The 24,322-nt window shown below is 40.7% G+C and overlaps 1 protein-coding gene and 1 long non-coding RNA gene across 5 annotated transcripts; both read right to left on the bottom strand.

Moving 5' to 3' along the window:
• Nucleotides 1–7,259: 7,259 nt before the first annotated feature.
• Nucleotides 7,260–8,960, bottom strand: LOC147376511 (uncharacterized). 2 transcript variants are annotated; one of them, XR_015161671.1, is made up of 2 exons: nucleotides 8,811–8,960; nucleotides 7,260–7,886 (listed from the first exon to the last, which is right to left on the bottom strand). It is a non-coding gene; the product is annotated as an uncharacterized LOC147376511 (long non-coding RNA). The 2 variants fall into 2 exon arrangements; XR_015161672.1 differs by having other exon boundaries at nucleotides 8,736–8,858.
• A 9,769-nt stretch (nucleotides 8,961–18,729) lies between these two features.
• Nucleotides 18,730–20,557, bottom strand: LOC147376510 (uncharacterized). 3 transcript variants are annotated; one of them, XM_086394518.1, is made up of 3 exons: nucleotides 20,406–20,452; nucleotides 20,076–20,115; nucleotides 18,730–19,388 (listed from the first exon to the last, which is right to left on the bottom strand). In XM_086394518.1, exon 3 carries the CDS (start codon nucleotides 19,367–19,369, stop codon nucleotides 19,049–19,051), a length of 321 nt encoding a protein of 106 aa, XP_086250644.1. In that variant the 5' UTR covers nucleotides 19,370–19,388; nucleotides 20,076–20,115; nucleotides 20,406–20,452; the 3' UTR covers nucleotides 18,730–19,048. The 3 variants fall into 3 exon arrangements, with proteins under 3 accessions (XP_086250644.1, XP_086250645.1, XP_086250642.1); XM_086394519.1 differs by having other exon boundaries at nucleotides 20,022–20,115; nucleotides 20,406–20,426; XM_086394516.1 differs by lacking the exon at nucleotides 20,076–20,115 and having other exon boundaries at nucleotides 20,406–20,557.
• Between the last annotated feature and the right edge of the window lie 3,765 nt (nucleotides 20,558–24,322).

The raw sequence follows: 24,322 nt of genomic DNA, 5'->3' as shown, positions 1-24,322 counted from the left end.
TTTCTAGCTTCTTGCCCCTATGAAATGATTGGAAAACCTAGTCTAGAAAGCAATGCCATTCAAACATCTAATTATATATGAAAGTTGAAATCACTTTATTAATAATTCATTCAGTATAGCTAATTGCCATTCATTCATAACATCTTAATCATTAATAATAATTTTATTATACTTTCAATTCATTTAAAAATCCATCTTAAAATGTTAAAAGATTTTCCATAACAGTCACAGTGGAATATAAGTCAAATGATCCTATTTCTTTCTCTGCTTTCTTCATTAAATTTGTCAGTGTGCTGGAAGGTTTGATAGTTCATTTATGAGTGAATTTGACTGGCACAGGGTGCCCAGATACTTGGTTAAACACTATCCTGTGTGTTTCTCTAAGGCTGTTTGTGGATGAGCTAAGAGGAGCCTGGCAGGCTATAGTCCACAGTGTCACAGAGTTGGACACAACTGGAGTGACTTAGCAGGCACATGCGATGTTTAAATAAGTGGCCTGAATAAAAGAGGTTGCCTTCTATAAGGTGGGTAGTTCTCAACAGTGCATTGAAGACCTGAATAGAACAAGACTCACCCTCTCCTGGTAAGAGATAATTCACCTGCCTGTTGACCTTCAGCAGGGTTTTTGGCTCGGTAGAGTTTGAATTTTCCAGCTTTAGTTATTTCTCTCTTTTTCTCTGTCTCTCTGTGTGTCTCTCACTCTTTTTTTATAAAATATGTATACAATATATGCACTGTAATATACAATTTCATGTACATGATTTTCTGGGGCCGATTAAATTAGAAATTCAAAAAGTTAGTATAAATTGAAGTTAAACTATTAATATTATGTGATACATGTGATCTGTAATTTTGGCAAATATAATGAGCCTTTAGGGAATAACTAACTTTCAGTGAACAATACCCTAGTATGTTTTCCAACCCTGACCAAAGATTTTGTTTCTGCCTTTCACAGATTTATCCCTCAATGATGCTTCCACAGTTCCCTGTTCTTTCCCGGAGCTGAACAGTCCTCTTTTCTGTGCTGTTCCCTTGGGCACTCAGGCTTTTTACGGTGAGCCTTGGCTTTTGAGGGTTCCTGTCTAGTTTAGAAATAAGTTATAATGCTGGGTTTATGTTACTGTAGAATGTAGAAACACATTTTTAATGAACTCAGGATGTCCCCTGTATTCCTCACTCTTACGCTTCCTTAGACTGCTATGAAGTGCTTAAAATTCTTTATCAGGAAATAAATATTTGTATTCCAATTAAACTTCAGGTTTAAATTGTGTGAAACAATAATAAATGTAAGATACTGTGTAAGACTCACACCATCACATATAAATGATTGAAAGCAGGTTTGTGAGGGGAGAGAGAATCAGAGCACTAAAGATCTGAAATCTAGGGTAATTATGAACTTAGGGCTGATCTGATACTTTGCTTTCTTCTACTCTTTCCCAAGATGTTTTGGGCTTCTAAGAGACAATAATTTTAAAATTATGTTAATGTTTATTTTCTGTCTTCTCCTTCAATTGTCCAGACACCTCAGCTTGCTGTATTACACTTTGCTCCCCAATGTATACCTCTTAACTCTCCAACATTGATATGCTGACATGTTGTCAATACATTTACTGAATAGTCCTTTAATATCTTTTCAAATTCTTCCTGTGGTCAGGAGGGCTGACTAATTGTTGCCATTTAAACATCTAAAGTAATATTGGTAGATCTCCCTTCCTTGTCTTGGCCAAATCATCAGGATGCTTTTCAAGAATGTGGTTAATAGGAGAATGAGGAAGAAGAGGAAGTGGAGATACGTGAAACCTGTGACAGAGTCACCAGCTATGCTCCAGCAAATAAAGGATTACTGAATCAACCCATCATCACATCCGTTAAACAGGTTAGGTTCCCTGAACTGTCACTGTTCCTGTCAATAAGGAACAGCTTTTGACCAAGATTACCACTGAGCATGATCATCCAGGAACAGAGCCATCACTATAGCACCTTCAGGATTAGTGTCTACAAGCAGTGTCATCACCAAATGGTTCATGTAAACTATTGAAGTTGCTACTGTGTACTAAGTACCTGAGTGCAGTCAGAATACACGTTTTATACTCAATAATGGGGACCCAGAAAGTTAAGAGGAACTAAAAAGCCTCTTGATGAAAGTGAAAGTGGAGAGTGAAAAAGTTGGTTTAAAGCTCAACATTCAGAAAACTAAGAACATGGCATCTGGTCCCATCACTTCATGGCAAATAGATGGGGAAACAGTGGAAACAGTGTCAGACTTTATTTTGGGGGGCTCCAAAATCACTGCAGATGGTGACTGCAGCCATGAAATTAAAAGATGCTTACTCCTTGGAAGGAAAGTTATGACCAACCTAGATAGCATATTCAAAAGCAGAGACATTACTTTGCCAACAAAAGTCTGTCTAGTCAAGGCTATAGTTTTTCCAGTGGTCATGTATGGATGTGAGAGTTGGACTGTGAAGAAGGCTGAGCACCAAAGAATTGATGCTTTTAAACTATGGTGTTGGAGAAGACTCTTGAGAGTCCCTTGGACTGCAAGGGGATCCAACCAGTCCATTCTGAAGGAGATCAGCCCTGGATTTCTTTGGAAGGAATCATGCTAAAGCTGAAACTCCGGTACTTTGGCCACCTCATGCGAAGAGTTGACTCACTGGAAAAGACTCTGATGCTGGGAGGGATTGGGGAAGGAGGAGAAGGGGACGACAGAGGATGAGATGGCTGAATGACATCACTGACTCGATGGATGTGAGTCTGAGTGAACTCTGGGAGTTGGTGATGGACAGGGAGGCCTGGTGTGCTTGGATTCATGGGGTCGCAAAGAGTCGGACATGACTGAGCGACTGAACTGAACTGAACTGAACTGATATAGTAAGATGAGACAGTAGTAGCCACACTTTGATGTCATTTCCCCTGAGTATGCCATAAGGACTTTCATAGCCTCTCTCATCTCAGGGTGGGGCCAATCCTCAGGGTAATTTGATCCACCGTGATAAGCCTACTGCTTTAATCCCATCAAAAAAGCATGCTCTTATCTATTCTGTTTATTGGTTTACCATTTATAGCAAAAAAAAAAGGTGATAATAGTACCCTACATTTCATCAGGCAACCTACTGCTACATTTTGTCCATTATAACTCAAGATTTTTCCTCCATTCAGTCTTCAAGGTTTATAGTTACAAATTGATTCACCACATGAATACTGTGGATTCATATGCCACATTATTATGTAGCTCTGTAGGGAGTGTTTCCTAGATTCCATCTGTTAGCTAGTTAGAATAGGAAAAAGGAGTCCAGAATGGCAGTGCCTAAAAATAAAGAAGGGAAAAGCCAGTGAAAATAGAACAAAGGAAGGCCTGTGGACCAGAGTGAGAACCTCAGGTAAAACAGACAGCCCTCCTGGCTAGCCCAATTTACATAGGGGAGGAGAAAAACCATATAAATAGAGGAGCCAAAGTTGAGCCTGGGGGCTGTCTTCTCTTCACGTCATTTGGGTTAGCCAGCCCTCAACCTGGAGGATATATTTTCCTTTGCTTGCCAAATAAAACTGAGCTGTAAGTACTTATTTAACATATATGCAGAGTGCATCATGAGAAACACTGGGCTGGAGGAAGCACAAGCTGGAATCAAGATTGACAGGAGAAATATCAATAACCTCAGATATGCAGATGACACCACCCTTATGGCAGAAAGTGAAGAAGAACTAAAGAGCCTCTTGATGAAAGTGAAAGAGGAGAGTGAAAAAGCTGGCTTAAAACTCAACATTCAGAAAAATGAAGATCATGGCATCTGGTCCCATTGCTTCATGGCAAATAGATGGGGAAACAATGGAAACAGTGACAGACTTTATTTTCTTGGTCTCCAAAATCACTGCAGATGGTGAGTGCAGCCATGAAATTAAAAGATGCTTGCTCCTTGGAAGAAAAGCTATGACCAACCTAGACAGCATATTAAAAAGCAGAGACATTATTTTACCGACAAAGGTCCATCTAGTCAAAGCTATGGTTTTCCAATAGTCATGTATGGATGTGAGAGTTGGACCATAAGGAAAGCTGAGCACTGAAGAATTGATGCTTTTAAATTGTGGTACTAGAGAAGACTCTTAAGAGTCCTTTGGACTGTAAGGAGATCATACCAGTCAATCCCACAGGAAGTCAGTCTTGAATATTCATTGGAAGGACTGATGCTGAAGCTGAAGTTCCAATATTTTGGCCACCTGATGCAAAGAAGTGACTCATTGGAAAAAACCCCTGATGCTGGGAAAGATTGAAGGCAGGAAAAGGGGGCAACAGAGGATGAGCTGGTTGGATGGCATCACTGACTCGATGGACATGAGTTTGAGCAAGTTCTGGGAGTTGGTGATGGACAGGGAAGCCTGGTGTGCTGCAGTCCATGGGGTCACAAAGAATCAGACATGACTGAGCAACTAAACTTACTGAACTGAACAATCCAAATGAAGTGCCCCTAATATTTGGAACTTACTTACAAAGCTTCTGGCCTATGAAAATTGAAATCCAATTGGCCAGTGTTCAAATAGCATGGTCTAAGTTTGAATTTTATGAAAAAACTGTGAGATGACTTAGCAAACAAGGTGGCATGCCAAGATCAGCACACTTCCAAAGGTCTTCAAAGCACCAGAAGCAGGAAACACAAAGGAGACAGTCTGAGATTGCCTTGCAGCCTCTCTAATGTATTGAATATGTAACAAGAATATAGGTCAGAATAAACCACAGCAAGATCTTTTTGTCGTCCAACTCTTAGAATAAAGAAAATAAGAAACAAAAATAAATTGAATCTAATAAAACTTAAAAGTTTTTGCACAGCGAAGGGAAAAATCTCAATAGAGAACTACCTTATGACCCAGCAATCCCACTCCTGGGCATGTACCCAGAGAAAACCATAATTCAAAAAGATACATACAACACAGTCTTCATTGCAGCACTATTTACAAAAGCCAGGACACAGGAACAACCTAAATGTCCATCAACAGAGGAGTGAATAGAGAAATTGGTGTACAAAAATGCAGTGGAATATTACTAAGTCATTAAAAAGAATGAAATAACACCATTTGAAGCATGGATGGACATAGAACCTGTAACACTGTGTGAAGGAAGTCAGACAGAGAAAGAGAAATATTGTATGATATCACTGTATGTGTTGAATCTAAAAAGAAATTATACAAATGAACTTATGAACAAAACAGAAACAGACTCACAGATTTAGATAATGAACTTTTGGTTACCAGGTGGGTTGGGTAGGGCACAGGTAAAATTAGGGGTTTGAGACTGACATGTACAAACTGCTATATTTAAAATAGAGAACCCCTAAGGGCCCACTGAATAGGGTAGGTCTGCTCAATATTATGTAACAACCTTAATGGGAAAAGAATTTGATAAAGGATACATATATATGTATAACTGATTCACTCTGCTGTCCACCTGAAACTACAATATTGCTAATCAACTGTACTCCAATATAAAATAAAATGTTAAAAAAAATAAGATCTATGCTTAAAGAACATATCTGCTTTCACAATGACTTCACTAGTAAGTTAAGCACTTGGCAAACAAACTGCATAGGAACAGAGACTTTGTAAATTTAAACAAATATTATTAACCTTAATGTTCTTCAAAGGTGGGGTCAAAACAATCTGGAAAGTAAATCCAGAAGTGAAAAAAATAAAAACCCTGGGATTGATGTGTTGTTGGAGAAAGAAGAGCAGGGGCTATACATGGAGAGGAGGCAACACTTTGCCTGGTAAGGACTCTTTAGTTTCCCTTTCTTCTGTACTACCCATGTTTTAATAACTACTATATTTTTTAAAATAAAGTTATTCTCTTTTTAAAAAATTCTATTTATTTATTCACTTATTTTTTGGCTGTACTGGGTCCTCATTAGAACAAGCAGGCTTTCTCTGGTTCCAGCCAACAGGGGTCACTCTCTTTTGGGGTGCACAGGCTTCTCATTCCAGCTTTCTTGTTCAGGAGCACAGGCTCTAGAGTAGAGTGGGCAGGTTTCGTAGCTGTGGCACACTGTCAGGAAGTATTTAACAGGAGGCTTCCTGTGTGCTGTTTTGGATCTGTCCAGAATCCTCTGTTCCTTATTAATTCCTGAATACAGGAATTAAGAGGAGAGGCAAGCCTCTCCAGGGGCTGAGGGATCAAGGCATTTCCTTCGTTAGTTTTTCAATACGGAGATAAGCACCCTCTTCCTTCTTGTGGACCATACGGTAAAAGTGATTGTTTACAACTCTCTCTCTCTTTAATATGGATCGCCTATGTTTTGTAAGTCTGGCATTTTAATCTTTATCTTTGCTGAGAATAACTACAGCATATATGCCCACACCATGTTGATTAAAACATCTTTGCTCCATCAGAGCTTGGGTCCCCATGTCTTTCTTTCTTTCTTTCTCTCTATCTCTCTATTTCTGGCTGATTTCCTAGAACGCGAAAGCTGGCTCAGTAACCCAAGAAATATTAGCCTGTCTCATTCTTTCACTTTCTCATTGTCGACTCCGGACCACCAGGTTCCGGTCCATGAAAGGACCTCAACAGCACACAAGCTTAGTTGTCCCCCAGCACGTGGAATCTTCCCAGAGCAGGGAATGAATTCGTGTTCCCTGCATTGGCACAGGTGATTCTTAACCATTGGACCACCAGGAAGTCCAAGAACTGCTATACTTATGTGGAACATCCCACTAATTTCCAAAAAACACTTCATCAGCAATATCACATTAAACCCAAGGTCAAATTAGAAGAATAATGGGATAACAGAATGGGAAAGAGTAATGAAACCTAAGAATCTCCTTGCTTGCTATACTAGTTATGTCTGAGCCACTTTCCTGTGGAGCAAACGTGGTGGTGGTGGTGGTGGTGGTGCTTGTGGTGATGAGGGAGACAATGGTGAACTGCCTCACCCAAAAAAGTGGCATTTTTGTGACTGGCTTGTGCCAACTAAACTAAACAATTCATTTAATTTTATGCCTCAGACAAGTTTGCAATGTAAATAAGATTTTCCCTACATTTTAGCAAAGGGACTGTAAACCTAAGAAGTTAAAAGATTTGATTATAAAATCAATCAAGTAATAACTAAGAAAATAATATGTATTGAAATTATATAGAAATGATTGTTAACAGCATGGCAAGATTCAGATAACACTGATTGTGAGAGCCTAAAACTTGGCATCAAAGAAGGGTGTAAACAAACCAAGATGATGATATGATACTGTTAAAAGCAGGCTTTAAAAGAAAGAAAACATTTTTATGCCACACAAAGAAATTGTAGTTTACTCAGGAAGTGGAGGATAAGTAACAATTGCCCAGCTGATAGAAACCCGTCCCCAGGTGACAGACACAGAATACAGGGAGACAGTCCCATGATGGTGCCCAGGAGGAGAGCTGTTGCTCTTCCCTCTGAAGTGCTGTGATGCTTTCTCAGTTGTCCTCCCAGAGGAAAGTGGCGCAGCAGCCTCAGGAAGGCAATATCTCTGGCTGTGAGGAGTCATCACAGGCATATTGCCAGCTGAAGGGTGGAGAAGCTTCTTCTGTATCCATGATAGGCTTTAAAGAGAAGATGAAGGTGGAGCTGTGGAGCTAGGTGAGTCAACTGTCCTCATCCTTTCCTGATCCAGATAAAAGCTGATGCTTCTACTTGCTTTTGGGTGGGCACTTCTGCTGGCATTGTTGGGAAGGTGGCACAGGAGGGCATTTCTGCTGGCACTTTGGAGGTGGGCAAGGCTCAGGGCACTTTGGAGGTGGGCAGGGCTCAGGGCACTTTGGAGGTGGGCAAGGCTCAGGGCACTTGGGAGGGCACACTACTGGAGGTGGCTGGCAGGGCTGCTTGCACTGCTGCTGCTGATAAGACATCTTTCTGGAATCTTAGAATCTGAAAGAAATTACATAACAGGGTTCACAACAAGGAACTCCTACAGAGGGACATGGCAAAAATTGTGTAATACCATCAGACAGAACCTCTCCAATCTCCAATGCCCTTTAAACTCTTCAACTTCTTTTAACAAATTTCTGGCTACTCCCTCCTTAGAAAATTGCTTCATTAGCCCAGAGAAAGTCTTCACTTTATCATACAATGTTTTAAAAAAATAGTTTTGTTTAAAACACACGTGATGTTTTGTTTTGTTTTATTTTGTTTTCAGGAAAACAGCATCACAAGTTCTAAAATCCTGGGCAAGCTCACAAGCAATTCTTATCTTTATTATCTCTCATGAGGTCCCAACAGGATAACTTATGTACAGCACAAAGGGTCATCAGGAGGGACACAGGACCTCATACCTTTTAAGATAAATGCTTCTGAAATTACAGCAGAAGGACACCAGGAAGATGCAAAAACAGAAAAAATACTTTTTTGTTTCCCTTTTCATGTCAAAGATTTCCTATTAATTTATAGTTCAATAGGGTAATTCAAAGTATGTACCAGAAACTTAATAAATACAGTATACCACTGTGCCCAAATTCCCATCCAATGAAAGTGAAATTCGCTCAGTAGTGTCTGACTTTTTGTGACCCCATGAACTGTAGCCTGCCAGGTTCCTCTGTCTATGGAATTCTCCAGGCAAGAATGCTGGAGTGCTGTTCCCTTCTCCAGGGGATCTTCCTGACCCAGGGATGGAACCCAGGTCTCTCACATCGCAGGCAGATTCTTTGCCATCCGAGCCACCAGGGAAAGCCTCCCATCCAATAAGTACCATTAAACACTTGATCATAACTTTGGACCCACCGAATTTGCTGCCTCCAGCATAAATTCAATATTCTGGAGCCCAAGAACAAACTTGAACTGAAGAATCAGACTCACCAGTTTCTCCAAAGTCTATCAAGACTTGAGTAGCAGGAGGATGGCACTGGTACAACAGAGGGCCTTTTTATCTGGGCTTGCTGCCCCACCAAGGGGAGGTGGAGCTGCCAAAACTGGTCCAGTCATTTCCCAACCAAAATGCAAATCCATCCATAACTGGCTTGACAGGGACTCTGAAAAGAGGAAATGTCCTGCTCCAGGATCTCCTCACTGGATTAGGTTCTCATGACTCAAAAAGGCCCTGCCTTAGTTCTCAGTTTCAGGGGTTTATGATAGAGGGAAGATTTGGAGAGTTCTCTAATTTGTACTCAAAAGCTCCCTTTCTTGATTGGGGAATATGACCCTTTTCTATCTTTCACTGTCCATGAATTATAAAATTTCCTGTCTTGTTCCAGTTGAACTGGTCACCATTTTGCTGTACATACTAGGTTGCAAAGCACCTGGCTACCTGGTGACACTTTTCTCTTTACCTCCAGCCCTTCTTATAATGCTTTCTCCCCTGATCAACAGCCTGCTAATCTAAGTCTCCTTTCTTCTTCTAAAATGGACGGAGGGCAGGTTGCAGATCATCTCACTAGCCATCCCATCATAACACTTAGATCTGCTCAGTAAAATGGTGACCTCTAGGATCATCCTTTCACTGTTTTTCTCCTTGGAATAAAGGACATCAAGCAGGTTCCAGTGACCTTAATAATTCTGTTTCAACTCTGTCCACAGGGAATTCACTAGGAGCTTAGTATCACCTACCATAATTCAGATGTTCTGGCACTTCGGACCCTAGGCCTGTAACCGAAAGTAAGCTATTTGCTCATAATTCCCAACATGATATACTATCTTCTTCTACAGAATGTCTCCCAACTGACATTTTAAATTCTTCCACTTTTGAAGAAAGCTCAGAAAACAGTTCAAATTTTCTGGCTTCCTACCCCTTTGAAATTATTGGGAAACTTAATCTAATAAGCAATGTGATTCAAACAAGTAATTTTATATGAAAGTTAAAATACTTTATTAATAGTTTAGTCATTAACACAAGCTGCCATTCATACACGACTCCTCAATTATTAATACTAATTTTACCTACTTTTAACCCACTTTTTAGATTTTCCATATTGGTCAAAGTGGAATATATGTCAAATAAACTTATAAATATTTCCTGCTCTACTTTCTTCACACAGTTTGTCAGTATGCTGGACACTACATTTGGTGGTTAATATGGGCTGACTTGACTGGCACAGGGTGCCCAGATATTTGATCAAACGTTATTCTGGGTATTTCTCTAAAGATGTTTTGCATGAGATTAATACTTAAATCAGTGGTTGAGTAAAGGAGGTTGCCCTCTATAAAGTGGGTAGTCTTCATTTCATCCATTGAAAGCCTGAATAGAAAAGGCTGTCGTCCTCCAGGTAAGAACAAATACCTCTGCCTGATGGCCTTCCACTAGGGTTTTGGTTCTGCAGATTTTGAATTTGCCAACCTTCATAATCTCTCTCTCTCTTTCTCATTTTTATCTCTGTGTTTCTTACTATATTGTAGTATATAATTTGAACATTTTACCTGCCTGTTTATGTGTATGATTGCCTACATCCAATTAAAACTTCAAAAAGTTAGTATAAAGTGAATTTAAAGCAAAAGATATTGATAATACATAACACATGTGATGTGTAATTATGACAAATATAATGAGCATTTAGAAGATAACTAAAGTTCTGGAAACAATGACCTAGTACATTTTCCAACCTTGGCAAAAGATTTCATTTCTGCCTTTTCAGAGATTTTTGTTATTTAGTCACTAAGTTGTGTCCAACTCTTTGTGGCCCCATGGACTATAGTCCTCCAGGTTCCTCTGTCCATGGGATTTCCCAGGCAAGAACACTGGAGTGGATTGCCATTTCCTTCAGACATTTAGCTTTCAACAATTCTATAGTTTCTCTGTTCTTTCCTTTTTATGTATTGTCCCATTAGACACGGAAGTTTTTCATTATAACCCATGGCTGGTTAGGCACCCTGTCTGTTCTAGGAATAAAGTTACAATGCTGGCTTTCTGTTGCTATGAAAGTGTGAAAGTGTTAGTCGTCCAGTCACGTATGACTCTTTTGCAACCCCATGGACTGTAGCCCACAGAGCTTTTCTGTCCATTGAATTCTCCAGACAAGGAGACTGGAGTGGGTAGCCATTCCCTCCATACATAGTTCTTCAGGCACTCTGTCCATCAGATCTAATCCCTTGAATCTTTTTGTCACTTCCACTGTATAATCATAAGGGATTTGATTTAGGTCAGGTTTGTAACATTGTACAGGAGGCAGTAACCAAGACCATTCCCAAGAAAAAGTAATGCAGAAATGCAGAATGGTTGTCTGAGGAGGGCTTACAAATAGCTGAGAAGAGGGAAGTGAAAGGCAAAGAAAAAAAGGAAAGACATATCCATTTGAATGCAGAGTTCCAAGGGATAGCAAGGAGAGATAAGAAAGCCTTTCTCAGTGATCAATGCAAAGAAATAGAGGAAAACAATAGAATGGGAAAGACTAGAGATCTCTTCAAGAAAATTAGAGATACCAAGGGAACATTTCATGCAAAGATGAGCACAATAAAGGACAGAAATGGTACGGACCTAATAGAAGCAGAAGATATTAAGAAGAGGTGGCAGGAACACACAGAAGAGCTATACAAAAAAAAATCTTCATGACCCAGATAACCACAATGGTGTGATCACTCACTTAGAGCCAGACAACATGGAATGTGAAGTGAAGTAGGCCTTAGGAAGCATCACTACAAACACAGCTAGTGGAGATGATGGAATTCCAGTTGAGCTATTTTTTCAAATCCTGAAAGATGATGCTGTGAAAGTGCTCCACTCACTATGCCAGCAAATTTGAAAAACTCATAGGACTGGAAAATGTCAGCTTTCATTCCAATCCCAAAGAAAGACAATGCCAGAGAATGTTCAAACTACCATACAATTGCACTCATCTCACATGCTAGCAACATAATTCTCAAAATTCTCCAAGCCAGGCTTCAACAGTACATGAACCATGAAATTCCAGATGTTCAAGCTGGATTTAGAAAAGGCAGAGGAACCAAAGATCAAATTGCCAATATCCGTTGGATCATCAAAAAAGCAAAAGAGTTCCAAAAAAAAATCTACTTCTGCTTTATTGAATACACCAAAGACTTTGACTGTGTGAATCACAACAAAATGTGGAAAATTCTTCAAGAGATGGGAATACCAGACCACCTTATCTGACTCCTGAGAAATCTGTATGCAGGTCAAGAAGCAACAGTTAGAACTGGACATGGAACAACAGACTGGTTCCAAACAGGAAAAGGAGTACGTCAAGGTTGTATATTGTCACCCTGCTTATTTAACTTATATGCAGAGTATATCATATGAAATGCCTGGCTGGATGAAGCACAAGCTGGAATCAAAATTGCTGGGAGAAATATCAATGACCTCAGGTACACAGATGACATCACCCTTACGGCAGAAAGCAAAGAAGAGATAAAGAGCCTCTTGATGAAGGTGAAAGAGAAGAGTGAAGATGTTGGCTTAAAACTCAACATTCAAAAAATGAAGATCATGGCATCTGGTCCATCACTTCATGGAAAATAGATGGGGAAACAATGGAAACAGTAATAAACTTTATTTTTGGTGGCTCCAAAATCACTGCAGATGGTGACTGCAGCCATGAAATTAAAAGATGCTTGCTCCTTGGAAGAAAAGCTATGACCAACCTAGAGAGCATATTAAAGTGCAGAAACATTACTTTGTCAACAAAGGTCCATCTAGTCAAAGCTATGGTCTTTCCAGTAGTCATGTATGGATGTGAGAGTTGGACTATAAAGAAAGCTGAGCGCTGAAGAATTGAATCTTTTGACCTGTGGTGTTGGAGAAGACTCTTTCGAGTCCACTGACTCACTGTAAAAGACCCTGGTGCTGGGAAAGATTGAAGGGAGAAGGGGACAACAGAGGATGAGATGGCTGGATGGAAGCACCGACTCAATGGACATGAGTTTGAGCAAGCTCCGTGAGCTTGTGATGGACAGGGAAGCCTGGCTTGCTTCAGTCCATGTGGTCACAAATAGTCAGACACAACTGAATGACTGAACCGAGTCATTTCCTTCTCCAGGGGGCCTTCCTGACCCAGGGATTAAACTGGATTTTTCAGACAGTTTCTTCACCATTTGAGCCACCACGGAAGTCCATGTTACTGTATAATGTGGAAACACATTTCTAATGAAATCAGGATAATCCATCTCTTGTCACCCCATCATTTCCTTAGACTACTGTCATGTACTTAAAATTCTTTCATCAGGAAATAAATCTTTTTATTCCATAATGAAATATCAGATTTAAATTTCACGAAACCAGAAATAAATGTAAGATACTATTTAAGACTCACATTGTCACATATAAGTGGTTGAGAGTAGGTGTGGGAGGGAAGAAAGGATGAGCGAACCAAAGTTCTGAAATCCAGTTGGCATAGAAGTCTAGGTGGCATAGAAACTTAGGACTGATCTGATATATTTGCCTTCTTCTACTCTTTCCAAACATGTTTTAGGTCTCTAAAGACAGTTATTTAAAAAAAAATTATTTTAATGTTTATTCTCTATCTTTTCCTTCAACCTTACAGACCCCTTTTACACTTTTTCCAGACCCATATTACACTTTGCTCCCCAATGTACACCTCTTAACTATCCAACTTGGTGCATTGACATGTTGTCTATGCATTAATGAATAGAACTTTCCTATCTTTTTTAAGTGCTGACTGCTGCTGCTGCTAAGTCACTTCAGTCATGTCCGACTCTGTGCGACCCCATGGACTGCAGCCTACCAGGCTCCTCCATCCATGGGATTTTCCAGGCAAGAGTACTGGAGTGGGGTGCCATTGCCTTCTCCATAAGTGTTGACTAATTGTTGCCAATTAAATGTTTAACGTGATGTTCCTAGATATTCTTTCCTTGTCTTGATCAGGAATTTTTCAAGGATGTGGTTTGGTAAATGGAAAAGGAGGAAGAATAGGAGAATGAGGAGGAAGAGGAAGTGGAGATACTTGAAATCTGTGACAGAGTCACCAGCTATGCTCCAGCAAATAAAGTATCACTGAATCAACCCATCATCACATCAGTTAGACAGTTCCCTGAACTGTCATTCCTCCTGTCAGTAGGGAAGAGATTTTGATCATGATTACCACTGGCCAGGACCACCCAGGGAGACAGTCATCACTATAGCACCTTCAGGATTGGTGTCTATAAGCAGTATCATCACCAGATGGTTCGTGTAAACTATTACAGTTGCCACTATATATATATTATCTGAATGCAGTTAGAATACATGTTTTGTACTCAATATATGGGGACCCATCTAGTAGGATTAGACAGTAGTAGTCACACCTACCTGTGATTTCATCTGAGTATGCCTAAGTATGCCCACCAGGACTTCCCTGGTGGCTCAGACGGTAAAGCGTCTTGCTTACAATGCAGGAGACCTGGGTTCGATCCCTGGGTCAGGAAGATCCTCTGGAGAAGGAAATGGCAACCCACTCCAGTACTCTTGCCTGTAAAATCCCATGGACAGAGGAGCATGGTGGGCTACAATCCACAGGGTCGCAAAGAGTCGGACACGACTGAGCGACTTCACTTTCACTTTCATGCCCTAAGGACTTCCATAGGCTCTCTCATCTCAGTGCTCCAATCCTCAGGGTAATTTGATTCACCACAATATGCCTACTTATTTAATCTCATCAAAACCCCATCTTTAAAAAAACTCTGTTTCTTAGTTTTCCATCCATGACAAAAAAGGGTGATAATTGTATGACTGTATTTTTTTCAGCCAACCAACTGCTGCATTTTGTCATTTAAAACTCCTTTCTTCCATTCAATCATCAGGGTTTATAGTTACATAGTGACCTGCCTGCAGGGAGTCATACGCTACATTGTTAGGTTGCCCTGTAGGGAGTATTTCCCAGAAATTCCATCCCAAATAATATTTTTAGAGTATATGTATCCTGGAAGATGAGTTAAAATTTACTATCCTTTTATTACAGTTCTGCTCAGTCATTAACCATTGGTACAGTTCCTCATCATATTGTAGAATCAGAAGGTCTTCCAGATGATGCCACTCAGATTTTAAAAATTCTGTTTAACCTTATAAGATTCCGAAAGCAGGAGTGGTCTCAGTCAACATACAGCTTCACCTTCTTTGGTATCTGATTGTTGTTGCTGTTTAGTCAGCAAGTCGTGTCTGATTTTGCAACCCCATGGACTGTAGCATGTCAGTCTCCTCTGTCCTCCACTATCTCCCAGAGTTTGATCAAACTCATGTCCATTGAGTTGGTAATGCTATCTAACCGTCTCATCCTCTGCTACCCCATTCTCTTTTTGCCTTCAATCTTTCCTAGCATCAGGATCTTTTCCAATGAGTCAGTTCTTCAAGTGGCAAAAGTTCAGCTTCAGCAACAGTCCTTCCAATGTATAGTCAGGGTTTATTTCCTTAGGATTGACTGGTTTAATCTCCTTGCAGTTCAAGGGACTCTCAAGAGTCTTCTCTAGTACCACAATTCAAAAGCATCAATTATTTGGTGCTCAGCCTTTCTTATGGTCCAACTCTGACATCATATATGACTCTGGAAAAACCATAGCTTTGACTACCTGGAGAATCTAGTGTAATTGGGCTAAGAAACAATGTTATTTTTTGCTTTGAGCTGCATTAAAGGAACCCAGGTAATGTTGAGTTTCCCTCTATGCACAATCCATTTATTCATTCTTTTGTCCTCAGCTACTGTATCTTCTTCTCTCCATTTGTCGCTGATTTGAACCTAAACTTTTCCAACTTTGGAATGAGCATTAGGTCTAGCCACTCTGCTGGTCCAGACTTCAAAGAGAAATACCAGTCTAGCAATACCTTCCCCTCTGTCCATTCTCATTTATACAGAGGACTAGTGCAAACATTACACAATGCAGCTGCATTCACTCTAAAGCCAAATTTTGCCAAATGGGTAAAGGCACAATTCATCTAAGACATTGGACCAAATGTTTCTTCTGGGATAAATAGAATCTGTGGGCAATCAGGCCTGAAGCATGCTGCTGCTTCCAGAAAATGTTACAGACCCCTGTATACTCCAAATTGGGCCTTGGATATCATTATAAACGAAGTGTCCCTAATTCTCTGAACTCATTCATAAAGCTTCAGACCTAATGGAAAGTGAAATCCAAATGGCCATTGTTCAAGTAGCATGGGCCGCAGTGGAATTTTATGAATAGTTAGTGAGATGACTCAGCAAACAAAGTAGCACGCCAAAATCATCACCCTTCCAAAACTTTTGGAGGCATCAGGAGAAGGAAACACAAAAAAGACAGTTCAAGATCACCTTGTAACCTCTGGAATGTATATGTATCAAGAATATGTGACAGAATAAATCACGGCAAGGTCTTTTTCATCTCGCATCTTAGAGTAATAAAATAAAAACAAAAATAAACATATGGGATATACTTAAAAGCCTTTGCTCAGCAAAGGAAACCATAAACAAAATGAAAAGACAACTCTCAGAATGGGAGGAAATATTTGCAAATGAGGCAACCAACATGGCATTAATTTCCAAAACATACAAACAGCTCATAGAACTCAGTATCAAAATAGTAAACAGCCTAATCAAAAATTGGGTGGAAGATCTGAATAGATATTTCTCAAAAAAAAAAAAAAAAAAGACATACAAATGGCCAAAGAGCACATGAAAAGATGCTCAATATCACTAATACTTAAAGAAATACAGATCAAAGCTACAATGACACAAAGCTACAAAATCTATCATCTCACACTGGTCAAATCAGCCATCATAAGAAAATCTACGAACAATAAATACTGGACAGGGTGTAGAGAGAAGGGAACCCTCTTGCACTGTTTGTGGGAAAGTAAATTGGTACAGCCACTATGGAGAATAGTATAGAGGTTCCTTAAAAAAAAACTAGAAATGGAAACACGATATGACTCAGCAGTCCCATTCCTTGTGCATATACTTGGAAAAAACTGTAAATTGAAAAGATGCATGCATGCCAAAGTTCATTGCAGCACCATTTACTATAGCCAAGGCATAGAAGCAATATAAATGTCCATCAACAGAGGAATGGATAAAGATGTGGTACATAAATGCATTGGAATATTACTCAGCATAAAAAGAATGAAATAATGTCATTTGCAACAACATGAATGGACCTAGAGATTTTCAAACTGAGTGAAGGAAGTCTGACAAAAAAAAAAAAAAAAAAGGACAAATATCATATGATACTGTTTATATGTGGAATCTGAAAAAAGGGTACAAATGAACTTGTTTACAAAACAGAAGTAAAAAACAAACTTATGGTTACCTGGGAGTAAGGAGCGGGGAGAATTAAATTGGGAGATTGGAATAAACATATACACATTACTTTAAAAATATATATATTTTTAAGTGGAGGATAATTGCTTTACTATGTTATATTGGTTTCTGCTGAATCAGTCATAAGTATACACGTATCCCCTCCCTCTTGAGCCTCCCTGCCACCACCCACCCTCCGTCCTATCCCTCTAGGCTGTCACAGAGCACCAGGCTGAGCACCCTGTGTTGTACACCAGCTCCCCCTTGGTTACCTATCTTACACACTGTAATGTACAGATGTCAGTGCTACCCGCTCAGTTAGTCCCACCCTCTCCTTTCCCTGTTGTGTCCCTAAGTCCGTTCTATATATGAAATAGATAACTGAAAAGGACCTACTGTATAGCACAAGGAAATCTACTCAGTCCTCTCCGTAATGGTCTATATGGGAAAAGAATCTAGAAAAAGAGTGTACACACACACACACACACACACACACATCAGTTATATGATTCACTTTGCTGTATACCTGAAAAAAACACAAGATTGCAAATCAACTATACTCCAATAAAAATTTAAAAACAGAATATGAGTCAGAAAGCCTTTACAGAGTGTATCAAAATAGAAGAATCACTTCAAGAAACTAGAACCCCTCTGATCATTACTGTTATTTATAGTTAGAAGGGGGCAGACAAAGAAGGACTTGAGTAGAAGGGTTAATCACACGAGGCCCATGTGTCAGATCATATGAGCATGTAGCTGCTTATAATCAAATGCCTCCTTGTGTGGGTAAAGTAAAAACTAGTGAAGAAAACCAGAATATCAGGTTCAAGAATGTAGGAATGATGTTTTTGAAAATTTTTTATTTTTACTTTACAGAACAATTACTTTAGAATGTTGTAATGGTTTTTGCCATACACCAACATGAATCCACATTAGGTATACATATGTCCCCTCCCTCCTGAACCCTTCTCTCACTACCCCACCCCCACCAACCCCACCCCTCTAGGTTGTCAGAGAGCACTGGCTTTGAGTTCCCTGCATCATGCATTGAACTCCCACTGGCTATCTATTTTACATATGATAATGCATATGTTTCAATGCTATTCTTTCACACCATCCCACCCTCTCCTTCCCCCACTGTGAAAGACAAATATCATATATTAACACATATGTATGGAATCTAGAATAGTACTGATGATCCTACTTGAAAGACAGCAAAGGAGACACATTTAGGAGTGATGTTTTTTGGAATAAACTGGAGTCTTGGAGGGAGTGCACATGGGCTTGGAGGTGGCTTGGAACAAGCAGAACTCAGTCCACTGCCAGAGAAGAAATCTGCTCCAGGTATGGCTGCCTGAATGACAGGCTCTGATTTCTATTACACTGTAGCTATTGCCATCCCAAGGATGCCCCCTAAATGTAATCACACACACACACACACCTATAGAAGCCCAGGGTACCAGAATTAGACAGATGTTATCTATACCAACTCCTCTCTAACTGCAAGTCCTATTCATTATGGGACAGCAAAGAATGGGGCACAGTCAGCCAATGACACCAACATCCAGGAGTGTGCTTAAAGGTGTTTTAATAGAGGTAGAAAGGGAAAGAGGTATTTCTTCAAATCCAGCTTCTCCCCTCCGATGAACCCCAAGCAACTGAGAACCAGTAAAGCTGCTAAGGCCTTCTGCAGAACGCAGAGCTCAGAGGACCGTTCAGAGTAAGGAAAACCTCATAGCACATATTTTTAGGATGCAAACAAGAGAGGCTGTGACTCAGGGAGAGAAAATACTCATTGCAAGATCTACACAATGAAGACAGAGAAACAAAAGGGAGAAAGGTGTTCAAGATCCGGAGGTTGGTTCCTCAAGGGCATAGCAGTGGACCACGTTACTCCTGGTTGACCTTCTGCTGGTTTGGACCTGGAATGACCACTGAGGGGTATGCCTCAGGCACCTTGGTATTTCCAGGCTGAGGGACGTTGGTGTAGACTGGCTCCGGATCTCTGATGGGACATGGCTCCGGAAGTGTGGAATAGCCTTGCTCGGGAATCTTGATGTCCGGTTGTGGAACCTTTGGAAGGCATGGCTCCTCAATTATGGGAACAAATGGTTCCTGAGGTGGAGGTGGAGGCTGGCAGGGCTGTTTCACCTGCTGCTGCTCAGGCCCAGGGGGTGGGGTGAAAGGCTGTTTCTGCTGATATGAACTCATGCTTTAAAGAAGGCTGGACCTAGAGACAGAAAAGCAGACTTAGTAGTTTAGTAAAACAAGGAGGAAGCCAAGTCTAATGACAAATATCTTAATTTCATGCCCCTTAAGAAACAAAAGCTTCTCTTCTCTTTATTTTTGTTTCCTTGAATTTGAGAATCAAAGGAAACTGAGGATTCCTGTACACTTTCAAGAGGAAAAGTTTAAAGGTGGTTTATTTTGATCCCATGGGAGTGGAGCCTTTCTCTTTGCTTCCTTTCTTCCTGTTCTTTTCCGAAAACCTACATTAGCCACATAACATAACTTCAGGTTCCTGTGATTGATTGAAGCCCTCAGTTTACAATCAATTGAAAAAGTGGTAAAGTTCAAAATCTGGTGTCTACCCTCTCGTATCCCTCACATAGAGTGCCTCAGTTCTCATAGGAAAATCCGTAAGCCCACACAATTCTGTCTATGAGCTTCTGTTCACATTGTCTTCTTGGTGTTTGTTTCTGGAAGTCTTTCCATTCTGTTGTTGCTTGTCCATACACGCTCACCCCTCATGGCTCTCCTCCCGGATCCCGTCATCTTTCTCATTCTGACTCAGCACAATACCTGCCTCATCCTCTCTATTCTATGTGCAGTATTTTTTTTGTAAATTACTCCTATGTATTACATTCTCTGATGGATCATAGGTTCAAGGAGTAAAGAAAAGTGTTATCTTTTGTACATCCAAAGTGCCAATGCAGTGCCTCTCGATTTTGCAGAGTCTAAAAATTAATAAAAGAGAATATTAAAATGTCACTAAAATTGCCCTGAACATGAGCTGCAGTCTATATCCTCCTGCCAACTGAACAGATGGTCAACAGAAACTATTCCCCTTTTCTGACCCCAAATTCCACAGCTGTAATCTAAGTGAGAAGTCAGAAAGATCTATAGTCACCTTAAACATAAATTACTTTGCATTTAAAATAAATATATCACATCATGGCAAAGAGATTTTAATCAAAATACAATATCATTGGGCAAATATTAAGAAAATCCATGTGAAGAGTCTCACCTGATGTGAAGAAACGTTTGAGTTGTCTGGTCTCCTGGGTCTGGTGAGAAATCTCTGGCCAGCTGGCATTTTATATAGAATATGAGCCTTGCCTTAAGGAAGTGGGATTTGGGGGTGCTAAACTGTCTTCATTCCAGCTTTAGTGGTGAAAATCTCTGGCTTAACATTTTGTGGGGCACTCATTGTTTGACGGTGATGTCACTTTGTTTGACGGGTCTGTTCTCACTGTCTACCATTTGTAGTGTGGTTGCTATGGGAAACAGGGTTCTTGGGTGGTGATAAGTTAAATCAGAGTGAAACTCCAGGCTCCTGGGACCAGAAATAACCATACCTGTTTAACAGGACCCTAATATTTAGTTCAGATTAATTTTGTTGAACATTTTAATTTCCTGAGTGAATGTGGAGATGAACAATAGGCATTACTGTGTCTCCTGGGAGGCCATGGGAATGGTAGTAATAAGTGAAGCATCTGATATTCCATCTCTTAGTAAATCCAAACCTGGGAAAGGAAAGGAAAAGTTAAAATGTCTGCTTTGGAAATGCTTCCCTCTAAAGGGCCTTAAGATGCCACTTTGACCATGTTGTGCATGTCACTGGGGATGGACAGTTAAGACTGGATCTGTCCAGCATGTTGGAAAAGCCCTAAGACTCTACTTCTCATGGGATCTGTGTTTTTGTGGGCAACAAAGAATAAGAAAGTCTGATTCTTTGAGTTCATGAACCAGCCACATCCTCTGATCAGGATAAGGTGAAACAGAGGTCACTAACCCAGGGTTGACCTCAATGCACAATCTCTTACTAGGTGTGGCCCTTAGGAAATTCAAACATTCTTAAAATTCAGGTATGTGGATGGCTCCTCCCTTCCCACTGCTTTACCTCTCTTATCTCACATTAACCTGAGTCCAAGGCACAGCACCACTGCTGCTGCTAAGTCGCTTCAGTCAGGTCCGACTCTGTGCGACCCCATAGACGGCGGCCCACCAGGCTCCACCGTCCCTGGGATTCTCCAGGCAAGAACACTGGAGTGGGTTGCCATTTCCTTCTCCAGTGCATGAAAATGAAAAGTGAAAGTGAAGTCGCTAAGTCGTGTCTGACTCTTAGCGACCCCATGGACTGCAGCCTTCCAGGCTCCTCCACCCCTGGGATTTTCCAGGCAAGAGTACTGGAGTGGGGTGCCATTGCCTTCTCCGAAAGAAGTTGAGCAAGTTAAAGTTGAAGCCACCACTGGGATCTCCTTTATTTAGTTCTCCAAAGCTCTAATTACACTTTAGCCTCATCCATTGTCTGGAAGATGCTCAGTCAATGTGCAATTATTGTTTTCCTTGATAGATGCATATGTTCATAGAAGAGAGGGAGGAAGGAAAGATTGAAGGAAAGAGGGAGAGAAGAAGGGAGTGAAAGAAGAAAGGGAGAAATGAAGGAAGAAGGAAGGAAGGGGAGAGAGAGAGAAAGAGAAGAAAGCATTATTTTAGAAAGATATACATGAAGTGCTTGCGTGCATGCTAAATTGCTTCACCTGTGTCTGACTCTTTGAGACCCTATGGACTGTAGCATGCCAGGCTCCGCTGTCCATGGGGATTCTCTTGGCAAGAATATTGGAATGGGTTGCCATTCCCTCCTCCAGGGGATCTTCCTGACCCAGAGATCGAAACTGCATCTCTTGCATCTCTTGCATTGGCAGGCAGGTTCTTTACCACTAGTACTGCCTGGGAATCCCATGAACTGCTTGAACAACCATAATAAGGTGACTTCTTAGAAATGATTCACTATCTTATGACAGGCTTAGCAGTATGAGTTGAAAAGGTGCGGGTTCGTCATGCTCTTGCCCTGCTTCCTTCCCCACCCGTGTCCTTCCCTCTCAGCTACTGTCTGACCAGCATGACCCTCTAAGGTGGTGCCAGTGTCACTGTCACATCTAAGCTCTAGTGTCTGGTGTCACTTCAGGTCTCCTCTCAGGATTGTCCATGTCCCTCCCTTTCCTAAAACCACCTCTCAGAGCCCTTGACATAGGAATCTTTGCCCAGATCTTGCTGCTCTCCCTGGGATTCTTATTTCCAGAGAAACTGCTTTCTGCTCCTCTGCATGAATCTGGGTCTTCCTCATGTCCTAAACTGATTATTGACTTTGGTTCTAGAAGAAATTCCTTTTTCATTTCCTGACTCCCTTCCCTGGTGGACTCTCTTTTGCTCTGTCCTAATCCATGCCTTTTCACCTTAACAAAAGCCTCTCTGGCATCAGCCACCAGCCCTTCTAATTTGCCCACACTATTGTTTCTGTTTGGACAAGCATGTTCACTGGCTTGGTGTTGACGCGCTTTCTATCCTTCAGAGAAGTTTGGTTTCTTCACCAGTGCTATATACATTAAGGAAACTGACCCCTATAGAGTCACATTGTTAAGGGAAACACACAGTAATTGGCCAAAGACAACCCAGAAATTAATCCCATCACCATAAGACCCAAGACTTTGAGCCACGTGGCAGAGCAATCCTCCTGGGTTTCCTTACCCTCCTTCTTTCCCCCTGGGTGCCCCCCTCCCAGTAACATCTCTTGCTTTGTCTCCCCAATATCATCTCTGGTGTTTCTCCTCACAAGAGCCCACTTTCAGGCCCTGGAAGGGGTCCCCTTTCTTGCAACAGCATTGCTTCTGATGGTGATGCACTTAAATGTGCATTACTTTTTTTAAACACCATCCTTGTAGAGAAGGGGGACAAAAAGAAGCAAATGTAGAAAAAACTTATTGAAAATGTGTTCATTTCTCATTTTCCCAGTACCCCTCGACTCCTCCACCTCCAGAGGTACCTTGATCTTTTCCACTGGACCACTTTCCAGGGGCAGAAGGCTGCAACCCCTTCCATATCAATGGCCTGTGTCTTGCTTGGGACCTTTATATGCGTGGTTTGGGGCACTTTAAACACTCTCCAAATCTTCTGGTCTTGCCTTTTCCCAGCCACGATTGTATGAAATTCCCACACGTTCCCTCGGGTGATGTCTTTCCTTTCTTGATCCTAGGTTCCAGAAGGCCACAACATGAAATGTCTGTGGGCATTTTTAATGCATTTGTAGAAATGCAGGCTGGAATAGTTAATGCTTCACAGCCACGCCTTACCACTGGAAAGCATGAGTTGATAGACAACGCTTCCCCCTTTCATTCCCAGAGAAAACCCTTCTGAAACACATTTTTTGTCATATTTAATATGCATAACTAAATATGAGTTTGGACATGTGCAAGCACCTGTAACATCATCTCTACAGAAAGGAACATATCCAACACTTCCAATGTGTTCCCTACTCACCATTTTGAAGTGTGTTCCCCACTCACAGTATTTTGTGGTGAGAAATTTATGTATTCTCTTAAATTTTAAGTACACTATTATAAGTAGAGTTATTATGTTGGAGAACTGATCTCTAGACTTTAATCATATAGCATAACTGAAACTTGATATCCATTGAATAACAATGCTCCATTTGCCCTAGTACTTCGCTCATAGAAAACACCATTATACTCTCTGCTTCTGAGTCTATTTTAAATGCCTTCTATAAATGGAAACATACAGTATTGTCTTCATGTAACTGGCTTATTTCACTTAGCGTAATGTTCTCCAGGTTCATCCATGTTGTTGAGAATGGCAAGATTACTTTCATTTTAAAGGGCAACTATTCTCCCATTTTGTTTAGGTCCGTATTTTCTCTATTAATCTGCTAATGGACAATTGTATTGTTTCCATATCTTGGCTACTATAAATAGTGCTAACAAGAACATGGGTGTGTAGCTACCTCCTGGAGATGATGATCTAAATTCTTTTGGATCAGTTCAGTTCAGTCACTCAGTTGTGTCCGACTCTTTGCAGTCCCATGGAATGAAGCATGCCAGGCTTCCCTGTCCTTCACTAACTCCCAGAGCTTGCTCAAACTCATGT

The sequence above is a fragment of the Bos grunniens genome, chromosome 3 (assembly GCF_055505025.1).
Source record: "Bos grunniens cultivar Pamir isolate PY7600 chromosome 3, Bosgru_T2T1.0, whole genome shotgun sequence".
In the NCBI taxonomy this organism is placed as follows: Eukaryota; Metazoa; Chordata; class Mammalia; order Artiodactyla; family Bovidae; genus Bos; species Bos grunniens.
Note: the sequence above shows the minus strand (reverse complement) of the source record. Positions and strands in the feature narration are given on the sequence as shown.

What these genes read in the sequence shown, in the direction of transcription:
- LOC147376510 (XM_086394516.1), bottom strand. Translation starts at nt 19,369, where the DNA reads ATGAGTTCATATCAGCAGAAACAGCCTTTCACCCCACCCCCTGGGCCT.